This window comes from Taudactylus pleione, unplaced genomic scaffold (genome assembly GCF_031769625.1).
Source record: "Taudactylus pleione unplaced genomic scaffold, aTauple2 ptg000198l, whole genome shotgun sequence".
NCBI lineage: Eukaryota > Metazoa > Chordata > Amphibia > Anura > Myobatrachidae > Taudactylus > Taudactylus pleione.
Genome location: NW_028284600.1, coordinates 10815495 through 10828423, shown reverse-complemented (window position 1 = coordinate 10828423; position 12929 = coordinate 10815495). Strand labels below are relative to the sequence as shown.

At 43.7% G+C, this 12929-nt stretch overlaps 1 protein-coding gene across 1 annotated transcript in view; it reads left to right on the top strand.

The window, feature by feature from the left end:
• Nucleotides 1–12929, top strand: part of LOC148518858 (alpha-2-macroglobulin-like protein 1) — a 208252-nt gene that overhangs the window by 128318 nt on the left and 67005 nt on the right. The window contains exon 21 of the mRNA XM_088476975.1: nucleotides 7175–7400. Coding sequence (XP_088333101.1) covers nucleotides 7175–7400 — 226 coding nt within the window. The remainder of the gene's footprint in view (nucleotides 1–7174; nucleotides 7401–12929) is intronic.

The window sequence follows — 12929 nt, the reverse complement described above, 5'->3', positions numbered from 1 at the left end:
GACTATTAGGATAGAAGATGATGGACGGATTAGCACAGATGCTTTCCGTAAATCAACTGCTACTAACAGTATCCTACACTCCACTAGCTCACATTTACCTGCCACCATTAAAGGAATCCCCAAGGGAGAACTCCTACGTACTAAAAGGAACTGTACGGACATACACACATACCATACACGGGAATTACAAGTATGTGAGAGACTAAAGAGGAGAGGATATAGCAGGAATATGATCAAATCTGCTGTACATGATGTTAAGTCATATCCTAGAGATACACTATTAATCTCAAAGACGAAACTCAGAAAAGAAGAATCTGTGAGATTTATTGGTACATTTAATTCTAATTGGCGACAGATTAATGACATCTTACAAAAACATTGGGGTATCCTGCAGACGGATATAGACCTAAGATCAATTCTCCCTGAAAAGGTACAGACGAGCTGGAGAAGAGCTCGGAATCTTAGAGACATTTTAGTTCAGAGCCATTTAAAACCAGTAAAGAAAAATATTACACTAAACAAGAAAGGATCATTTAGTTGCGGACGCTGTAAAGCATGTAAATACATGGTCCCAAAACTGCATTTCTTTGACAAATTTGGCCAAAAACAGATAATAACCAAATATATCTGTTGTACCACGATGGGCATCATATACCAACTTGAATGCCCATGTGGGAAAGTTTATGTGGGGAAGACGATTAGACCAATGAAGGTAAGAATACTGGAACATGTGAACAGTATTCGTAATGCCAGTAAAGATGTAGCTAAATTTAAAACACTTACACCTGTGGCGAATCACTTTCTACGGCATCATGGTAGTAATCCCTTGGGATTAAAGGCTTTTGGGATGCAACATATACAGACAGGAATTAGAGGTGGGGATGTGGACAAGGAACTGTTAAAGGCAGAAACTAGGATGATATTCCTAATGGACTGCATGTCTCCAAAGGGTTTGAATGAATATAATAGCTATTCACCTTTTTTATAATTTTCATGAATTTCATTGGGCATTTATCACTGGACTGGAATACTATCTACAACTGGATCGATATTATGAATATTTATTTACATCTATTCCATATATATTATTTTATTAATCATATCCTATATGAATTAAAGAATATTCTCTATTTACCCTTTCCTCTCACTCCCTTTTTCTTCTTTTTTCTTCATCAATAATGAGATGCTCTAATAATATCTAGGAGTGTCAGAAGAGTATGATACTCAGAAGAAATCAATAACCACATTGAGAACACAATGTAACAAGCATTCTTATGATAGAGAATGATATTCAGGGTTTAAGGGGATTTAGTTAAGACCAGAGTATCATGATCTATTAATATTATTGTATGTCATTGTAATTTTGTTTTTTGTAAGTTTTAAGGTGTGATATATAGAGATTAGGTAGTTTTAGAGATATTTTCACTTTTTATTTATTTTATTTTAGTTAATTTAATTTAATTTATTGTATTTCACATAATTTGTTTGTTCACTTAATCATATTTGGACACTATATAATAATATCTATTTATTAATTTTTATGTTTTCACTTATGGCACTGTATGGTAACATCATTATATTAGATTTATGATGTTATCACCTTATATTAAAATTTTAGATCACGTTATCATAACACTTTATTAATTTTATATTTACTATTTTTAGTTTGATTAAATATATTTTTTATATATATGATCAATTAATATTACACTAATTTATATCTATTTGATTCATAAAACCATGATTTAATTATTATACATACACAGCACATTATAGTTTTATATATGTATTGTAATTGATTTATATACATTTTTATATATATGGGATTTGATGAATTTAGAATGAATATATTGGGATAATCGGGAGCATATTTAGCACTATTATGATGTAGAATATATACCCGGTTAACATCAGTAAATTGAAGCAGATGATGATTCATTGAGAAGGAGTGTATAGAATTTATGCGCACATATATTCTGGATAATTGACAGAATTTGTTACGAGGGACAGCTTAAGTCCGGAGTGATTGTGTCCAGACTCTATATTATGGGGATGTTCCTATTGGAAGTTGGAGACAGGTGATCTTGAGATTGGATCTAATTGGATGCTGGAATCTACTTAACCCGGGCAAACAGCACACTCGGGTTTGCCTTGACAAAGCCTTTTGTGAAACGTACGTTGGCGTTTTTAGGCGCTGACCGCTGATGCTGCGCTGCAATTAATATGAACTATTAGTAGTTCAAATGACCGTAGCCTGAATTTCATATCCACCGAATGTGTTGTGGTTTACTTATAAACGGACATTGATATATAGTTACTGTTGGCACTTCCTCGTGCTATGTGTTTAATGCTCTGTCAATATTACACACTGTTCTATGATCACTAATGGGCAACTCCATGTATTAAACATTGAATGACCAGCTGGAGATTCGTTGCTCTGTATATGTGAACATCACCATATACTTGGTGAAATCCATTAAGTGTATGTGAACTATGTACAATCATAAACTGTCAAATAATTTTAATTGAACCTAACACTATCATATCGTATTTGAGTATATTTAATATATATGTTGTGAACAATCTGAGACTGTACGTTGTCTGATGATTAATTCCAGGCATTCTCTAATATTACTCCTTTAAAAATAGGATCACATGTGATTATACTACGCTTTATGTTAATTACCAGCCATCTCCATTGTATCTCGTGTTGTGTAATTAGCTGGAGATCAGGTGCAGGTTACAATATAACTGAATGTTGCTACATAATTGCTAAACCTGTCAAAGGCTCAGAGGAGATACGTGACTACTTGTTATCTTATAATCATAAAGATTAGTATCTTACCGCTACACCTGTAATGAGTAGTTGAGAGACCTGATATATCAGTAATACAGGAGTTTAGTTTCTAACGGAGAACATCAATTAACTATTAAGCAATATAGTATGATCAACATTTACTCTGACCGGTTATCTTATATCCTCAGAAATTCTATATAATACCCTAATACGATCATTTCAGATCTCTAATTAGCTTATTTAGGTTCTACCCAAAGGACCCCAATACACAGTGTGTATTAGCATAGCTAGGAAGGAGTTGAATATAATACGCAGTAACTATAATTAATGTTCACAACTGTTCAACCGCAACACATGGAAATATGGTTACCATTATGTATCTTATATTGAAACAAGGAATCCATGTATTGTATTGATTGAATACATAGTAGTGCAATTGAGCTGGTATAATCACTAAGTCTATATAAGTTACATATATTCAACTATAATACATATTATGGTATGTTTCAGAATATACATTAATATAAGACATATTGAGTAACGATTATTTACTGTGAAGGCTTATAAGGTCTATGATTTACTACTATATAAAAGAGACATAGATTCTCTAATATCATAGTAATAATATGAATAGCAGCACCCAGTGAGTCAAGTGTCTTGATATTTTATTTCACATTCTATCTTTTTTCACTATTTCTTCTATCTATATTATTTTAACTATATTTCACATAATAAGGTTTTAATATATACCAATAAAGGTTATATTTTATGCGTTATTTGTATTTGTGCGCCTATAAAGGACATTCTGTTTTCTCATTTCTTTTGAGATATTGATTTGGTTCTATTGGTTTGTGTCCCAGGCAGCACCCCCAGACAATTAAAATGTGTGTGAAATAGTCAATTGGGGTTTCATGATAATAGTTAGTGCAGTGGTTCCCCTCCCCTTTCCCGTCAAAACTGACTAAGCTTAACCTGGTAGTGGAAATATCACAGTGACAAAGAGCTTGCAGTCTCATCAACTTTCCATTACCCAGCACTAGGTTTTACCATAAACCACTTGACTGGCTAATATTTTTACAAAAATGTTCCCCCATTGTTTTTAACCATATAAAACATTTTACTACACCTCTAACAAGACTTCACAGTCCTGCAAAAAGAGCAGGCAGCAGCAGTTGGCAGTCACCCATGACTGCTGGTTGGAAGGGGGGAAGGGCAGAGGGAGTCGGGGCTGTTGCAGTGCCCACTGGCAGTGACTGTAGTTGGTGAAGAGAAAGGAAGTTGCAGCTTCCCTGTTCCCCTTGTGATCAGGCTGCAGGAAGACGGCCGGGGGTGCTCAGCCTGGCAGCTTCTGGAAGATTTGATTCGAGCAGTCACTGGCAGGCTCCTCTGACATGGTCACATCCGATGCAACCAAGTCAGGGAAATAAATAACATGTAATTGTAAGTAACTCATTAAAGTAACACATTAAGGGCCCCATTTGACAATAAACCTAAATACCAGCCGCATATTTATTTTAGTATTGCAGTGATATAAATGAATATGCCACTGGTATTCATCATTACTTACCTCACTGGTTAAGTCCAGTAATGTTTCCTCGGCGGTGTCCTCCACTCACCTGCTGGCAGCCTATTGCTGCAAGCGATTGTCTTCTATGTCATGCTGTCACGCTCAGGCTAAAATGATTCTCTGCCACGAGATAAGAAGACGTGGCCCCAGGAACCGGAGGTGAGGGGTCTGAATTAGTGTCTACTTCATCCACCAGTACCGGATGTTAGAGAGACCTGACCAAAGGCGCGGAGACTAACCTACTGGGAGGTGTTCACCAGTGACTCCTCCAAGCGGGATTTGGGTTTAAGCTGCACCTCATTGGCAGATTGCGGCCTTTTGGTCAGGTATCCGGCACAAGTGGGAAAAAAATGAAGAACACTACCACAGGGCAAGCACTGGAGAAAAGATATTGGAGAATTGTACTGAAATGGTGTATTGAGTACACAGTGGTTTCAGTCGCAATGCTGGTGCAGGAGATAGCACTTGAATAACGTACTGAGTACACACTCGATGGCTTCAGATACAGAGCTGTCACTGAAGAATGATATTAGGAGATGTACGAAGTATGCACACTGTGACGTCAGACATAGAACTGGCACAGGAGATAGATATAATGACCAGGTACTTGGATGATGTACTGAGTACACACACACTGTGGCTTCAGACACAGCACTGACACAGGAGGATGGTATCACGAGATGGTACTTGAATGATGTACTAAGTACACACACTGTGGCCTTAGATGCAGCACTGACACAGGAGAATGGTATCATGAGATGGTACTTTAAAAGGGGGTTTGAACTGCGCTCAAACATAATGGCGGGAGGCGTGTTCCAGTGTGCTGTGGTGGTGGTGAGTGTGTGGGGGTAGATAAATGGGGGGGGGTTGGGGCGGGTGTTGGGTGGATGGTACGTGGGATGGTGTTGGTTTCTAGAATGTGTATGTGGGTGGGGGTGTGGGTGTGTAATGGTTCACTGACAGTCTGCTGCCAATTTGCGTGCGGCCTCGCAGACCCATTCTGCACATGCGCAGAACTGGTTTGGCGCCTGCGCAGATTCCCAAACATCGGGAATCTGCATTCAGCAGCTGAATCAGGCCCTGAGTGTACACACCGTAGAAAATACTAGGAACAAGTCACTAGAAGGAACGGAGCATGGAACCTGGAATGCTGCAACAGCAAGTTAACAGTGGAAGTAATGATGTTGTACAGGCAACTTCCAGTTGTCCAGATCCCAGTTAAATACCCTAAGGTAGCAGTCCATTGGAGGACACTGTCAGCTGACAGCAACCAATAATACCATTGGGTATAAGATTAGTCAGGTGAAAACAGACTGTCATGGCTGCGTATATGATGGTAACCATAGAAACCACATCACGGAGCGAGCACATGGATGTCCTAGCAGATCCCAGGTATAATCCTCAGGGCATTACACGTAGCCGCACCTGGCGACTGACCGCTTTAGAGATCAGGGAAATCCAGCTCTGAGGTGAATAATGGTGGATCCTAGGCCACAGCCTGACACATGCACATGTACAACAGTCAGTCTGCACATGTGCATGACTGTTTCAAGGATCCAGCAGTGTCTAGAATGCTTTACTGATGCCGGAAAGGTTGCTGCCAAGTCCCTTCTTGCTGGAAAGGTGGACCATGTAGCTATTGCCATCTAAAGATGACGAGAGTGATGCAGTGACAAACAGCTGATTATGTGTCAAGACTGATTAGCAGGTGCCTAGTACAAGGACTTGGGTACAAAGGTGGGTACCTTACCTTCACTGTCACTAGCTGGTCCGCAGGCAAGCTGGTGGTCCGAAGTCTTTTTATCTCTGGTTTGTTTCTCCCATGGCTGGAGTCGGCATGTCTGGATGCGGTGGCCAGTGATGACATCACTCCGTACTATTCACCATGCACACTGTACACTAGGTGGTCCCAGCTGTTGCCTGCTCATTCACACTAGTTCTCTGATGCGTTTTGTATCACTAGGGTACTTTGTCAAAGATGGATTAATTTGAGAATGCAGGGTCTACGCATTACATAGGAAGCTCCCCACTGACATCACTGATGATGTCAGTGTGGCCGCCCACAAAACGGTAGGCGTTCCTAAAGGAACGCCTCCGTTTTGGAAACCATCCCCCCGGCCCACCTACAAAAAAGGGCGAGCTGTCGATCAACATCGACAGCCGCCCCTTTTGTAGCAAGCTCCGGAGCGACAGAGTTCTCGCTCCAGGGTTTGCGCACGCGCAGTGCGGCCGCTGCGCGTGCGCAGGGCCACCCATCGACCCGGTTGCAAGCACATCGGTGCTTGCGCCAGGGTCTGAATGACCCCCTTAAGCTCAGCCGCCGCTGTGTCTGACTCAGAATCAGGTCAAAGGTGTTTTCTTTCTCTTGCAGAATGACGCACTTTCCCTTAATCCCAGTATAGGATTTGAGCTTTTACATTGCTCAAATACAGTATAAACTGACTATGTCTTTGCCTTATGCTGAGAATGGACAGCAAAACCATTTGAATATTATATGGGTTGGATAGAAGATGATAGGGCCTGACTCAGTTGTGACATGCCTGATTTTTAATTGCCACTCCCCCGTTGCCTCATACAAATGCTTCCTGACTGTCAATCACACTGCGGCTGCGACCGCTGTTGGTATGGAAACCTGACGTATGCCCAGTCCAACTCAGAGGCACGCACAAATCACCGATAATTGCTCAACTGCTTAAACATTGGCATTGCATCTATCTCTGCATCCTACCCTAAGTCTGCTGAATTCATTGATAATTGATTTTTAATCATTAATTTCCCATAGACTAATCTATATATTTAATTTTTTTCAGGGACTCTGGCAGTGCTGAACTCCACCACAAGGCCCCAGACACCATCACAGACTGGAATGCAGGAGCCCTGTGCATGGGCCCCAGTGGTTTTGGACTCTCTCCTCCTTCTTCACTTCGAGTTTTCCAGCCATTCTTTGTGGATCTCACCCTCCCATATTCTGTAGTGAGAGGAGAGTCATTCACCCTTAAAGCCTCAGTCTTTAGTTATCTAAAGCAATGCATAAAGGTAAGAGAAATGACTGCGAGTATAATACAGTATCACATGTGCATACCCCACAAACATCCCACTTTGGTGGGACAGTACTACTTTGGGGGAGCACGCATCACCACTGCTCTGCATAGCAAGGCATCTACAGTGCTGATGGGAATGATGGCATGCCGTGATACCACATCCCTTTTTGATACATCCCTATTCCTTACTCTTTGATGTATGAGAATATGCATGCATATGGACAAGGTCGGATTGGGAAATAAAAGTGGCCCTGGAAATTATTTTGGAAGTGGCCTCACATGAGCGGCACCAAACCAAGTGTAGGTGGAACCAACACCAAAGTAGGCAGGATTACATTACTATACCAGGAGACATCAATAATAGGCAAGGCTAAAGAAACAAGTAATGCTGGGCGGAGTTACACCAACAAAAGGCGGAGCATTTCACAGTCGACCCAAACACAAAAAAAGGCTAGAAAGTATTGTGTGTACCACAAGTAGATAAAAAATTAAAACTGTGGTGACATTTATTTTTTAGTCCCTTTGGCACACCCCTTGAAAAAATGTATTGTTTTTTTGCAATGGGGAACCTGTAAACAAATTGATCCTCACTGGGTAGACAGTGTCTTCAGTATTTATTTACTATTCCTGTAGGACAGTGGTTCTCAAACTCGGTCCTCAGGACTCCACACAGGTCACGTTTTCCAGGTCACTTAACAGGTGCACAGGTGTGGATGAAGGAGGCGAACCGCGCTCACTGGTACGGTTATAGGGTATAGGGAGAGAGGGGTGAGGGTGGGGGAAGGGGGGGTGTGGGGAGGGAGAGGGATAGGTAAGGGGATGTGCATGTGTCTAGCTGGGGGGAGGGGGATTTGGGGGAGGGTAAGTGCTGCGCCTGTGGTAGGAGTACCTGATCCTACCTGGATAGCGGACAAGTAATAGGGGGGTGAGGCGCGCTCTTCTGTGGGAAGTAGGAGTGTGTGCTGCATGTGGGTGTGTACGGGATGTCTAAAAGAGAGACTGAGTCGGTAATGTTGGGTCAAAAGCTTTATTTGGGTAGGCACAGTGCTGCTTGAGAAACAATTGACCCTGGGGTGTAAGGGGGTGTGGATAGATGCGTGCACGGGGGGGAAGGTGGGTGGACCCTTTTAGGGGGCTCCTTGCCGTGCAGTTCTTGACCAGCACGGAATCCCTGCTGGACCTTTGGTCAACAGTCTTAACGCCCGGCAAAGTGGTAGTGGAGGGTGTGGTGGCGGCGTCCCGCACAATGTGCAACTTACCTACCGGTAGGTGCCTTGGATGGCGTTGCGATATGGGGATGATGATCGTCAGTCTCTGGTTGTTGTGCAGCATTGTGGCTGTAGACTGTTGTTTCTGTCCTGTATCTCTTGGAGCGGTTATGCCACGTGCTGATGGTGATGGTGGTGGCGTTCTTGATGGCAGACTGGAGATGTCTGTGTCAGCTCGGTGTCTGTACCCGGTAGGGTGAGCGGACTTTGACGGGCTGGTGGCACCTGGGATCGGTGTTCACGCTTGTGCCGGAGTGGAGGTTCCGCGTGTGCCGGCGGGACGACCGGGGGTGGGAGCTTGGTATGAGTGCTGATGGAAGCCGAGTGTGCCTGTGCCCTGGTAGAGGGCGGGTATCGGCGGGGTAGCGGCTCCGAGGTGCGAGAGGCGCGCTGCCGGCCAAACCATGTGCCGCGTGTGCCGGCGGGGCAGACCGGTGTAGAGTCTGGCGGCTGAAGGAAGCAAGACCATACACCTCAAAAAACACACCCGCAGGATCAACAAAAGCCCACCCATCTATAAGAAACTCAACCTCACTTACCAGCAATACATGACCAAAATCCACAATTCCCATCCCCCTGATGCACAGAAGTCAACAGTAGAGCCCATAGACCGAGACACAGCTTCCGATACTGAATTCTCATTTAGCATACATGAAATAGAGGACCCATCCGACACGGATAATTACGAAAACCTTGCCAGACAATCTTTAGAACAAGGGTGGGTCAACACACACAGAGGATTCACAAACACCATCCCCTATACACAGGACCGGCAACAGTACAACACACCCCACACAGAACAACAACCCCTGGAAATCATCAACAAACCAAATCACCAAGAAGAAGAATGGGCACTCCATTTTTTAGATTTGGAGGCAGGCAGCCGCACCTGCCAAGCCACAATAGGAACCAAAATAACACGAACAAAAAGAAAAAGACCAACGAGACGAGGGTGCAGAGGAGGGCAGACGAGCAAACCCAAACCCACCCCCATCCCACACGACACCACCCCAGACACCAAAGGGATCTTCAACCTAAGCAGCCACATACTCACAACCAGCGACAAAACCCTACTAAACAAAGGCCTAAAATTCGCCCCTCACAACAAACTTAACAAGTTTGAAACATATCTAGACCTTAACAGGTTTGTTCGCAAATTAATCCTTAAGAAATTCTTTGCCAGCAACCCTCCCACACAGGAAAACACGACAAACAGGTTCAAACACACTACACTCAGACCGCCCTCTAAATTCTTCCCCAGCCATCTCAAGGGACACTTAGTCCACACCTTCGAACACTTAGTGATGAAAGACATCAACAAACTTAACACCACCACCAAACACCGAAACAACAATCTCACCAAGATAAAATTAGCCTCACTGCACAACCTCAAAAATAACCATGACCTCATTATCAAACCCGCAGATAAGGAGGAGGAATAGTTCTACTGGACAAAGCAGATTACATTACAGAGTCCCTCCACATCCTCAACGACCCGAACACCTACAAAATCTTACCTACAGACCCCACACACAAATTCAACCAAGAACTCGCACGCATATTAACCACTGGCATAAACTCAGGCATTCTCTCTAAACAGGAACACAACTACTTGCACAACCCTCACCCAGTCATCCCCGTTTTCTACTATCTCCCCAAAATCCACAAGAACACAACCCACCCTCCCGGAAGACCCATTATCTAAGGCATCAATTCCATATCCTCCAACCTGTCCGAATATATCGACCACTTCCTGCAACCATATGTCACACAACAACGGTCACATCTGAAAGACACCACAGACATCCTCAGGACACTAGAAAAGACACCTTGGGGTGATGACCACTGGCTCGTCACCAGTGACGTCACCTCACTCTACACTATCATAAACCACAAACATGGACTGGACAGCACCAGACACTACCTACAACAAGACGATTCAATGGACCCACTACAAACATCATTCATCCTACAAGGTATAGAATACATACTCACCCACAATTACTTCTGGTTTGACAACAACTTCTATCTACAACACACAGGGACCGCGATGGGGACCAAGTTCGCCCCCAGTTATGCTAACCTGTTCATGAGCCGGTGGGAGGACTCCCACATATGGACAGGTCATGGCTGGGAGGCGAACTTGGTCCTATGGAGAAGATACATAGACAACATCATCTGCATATGGAAAGGATCCAAATCCACACTGTTAGAATTTATCAATTACATTAATCACAACGACAAAAATCTCAAATTCACCACAGACTACAGCAAAACCTCGGTAAACTTTCTAGACCTGCAGATATTCATACACAATGGACAAATACATACCAAGACATTCCAAAAACCCGTCGATGTAAACAGTTACATCTTATCCAGCAGTGGTCATCACCCCAATTGGCTTAACAACATCCCCACAGGACAATTCAAGAGATTAAGAAGGAACTGTACCAGACTAACAGACTTCATATCACAAGGAGAGACACTTAAACAACAATTCGCAGAGAAAGCATACCACATACCAGCACTACAACACACAATGGATAAGCTAGCAGAAGGAGAAAGATCACCACTCCTTGAATATAACAAACACCGCACCACAACGACACAGGAACACCTAGCCTTCATCACACAGTACAATACCCATGCCACTGACATCAAGAAAATAATAAATAAACACTGGCACCTCCTACAGAAAGACGAAACATTATCAGATATGCTACCACCCAGAGCTAAAGTCATTTACAGAAAGGCACCGAACATACACCACAAATTAGTTACCAATCACATCCCACCACCGAAACAAATACAGACTACATTAGACAAAGGCACACCCAAAGGAGGCTTTTATAACTGCGGGACTTGCTCCAACTGCACAAAACTACACTACAGGAGCACAAAACCAACCACAGTCTTCACTTCCACTAAAACGGGAACCACCTACAAAATACGAGTACACATATCACATGCCACACAAAAAATGTGATCTATCTCATACAGTGTCCCTGCAACAAGCAATACGTGGGGAGAACTATCAGACCACTTCACACCAGGATCAAAGAACATCTCAGGAACATCGTCAACAAAGCAGACAGTCATAGTATACCACTACATTTCCTTGAACATCACCACAGCAGTACCATAGGCCTACAGTTCATAGGGATCAGACACATGCAGCAAAATTGGGGAGGGGGGGACCACACACGAATACTCAACAAGGAAGAACTCAAATGGATCATTACACTACAAACCTTAGCTCCCTCCGGCCTCAACATTGACAACGAGATAAAGTCCATAATCAGCAAGTAATAACACTATCTACCTATTTCTCTCGACACCCACCTTTTAGTTAGGACCCCCACAATAAACAGAACCCCCTCCTACACACATATCCACACATACCCCACATTCCCAGACTCACGTAGCACACCTACACCACACTCACCCTACAACCAACCCACATCACCTCAGCACCACCACACCCACACACACCAACCCACCCCCTGAAATCCACCCTATTGCCCACCCCATCACACCATCACCTATGCTACATCTATACCTACCCTTCCAATACCCCTCCCTATCACCAGTTAACACATTAAACCACCCACCAGACCAACCACGGGCACAATACACCCGCATACCATCGCTCATCCCACACACCACACACCCCTCACTCTATTTAGATCACACGGTACACATCCACCAACACATACCCCTGATTCACGCCTCCCCCCACATAGCCGCTCCCCACTCCGACACTAGACCCCCCTAGGTTCACTGCTTCCCCTCCGTAACATTCCCACACTCAGAGTATGCCCACCACCCACTGTACCCAGCCTCCATGAACCAACACCACCACTTGAGCACATTATATTCGGCATACTCCAGGTACTCATTGGCTATCCAGAGCATCCTGACTTAACCATCAGCAGCACACACTCCAATATCACCCAGTCACTGCCACACACACATCACGAAACATAACAAACCTCAGCCCGCACCACCAAACCCACCAACACACCGGCTGAAGCAGAAAGACACCAGCGCAACCCCTTACACACTTACACGTCCCACATTCACTCCATCCGCCACTCGCCCCGTCTTATTTAATTCCAACACATTCCGCCCACACACCTGCCAGTTCACCCATTTACCTGACCCATCTTTCTTCACTATATAGGACAAAAATCCGCTCACATGGACAACAATTCTGATTGGCCATCTGCATACCTACCCCCCCACATGTCTGCACC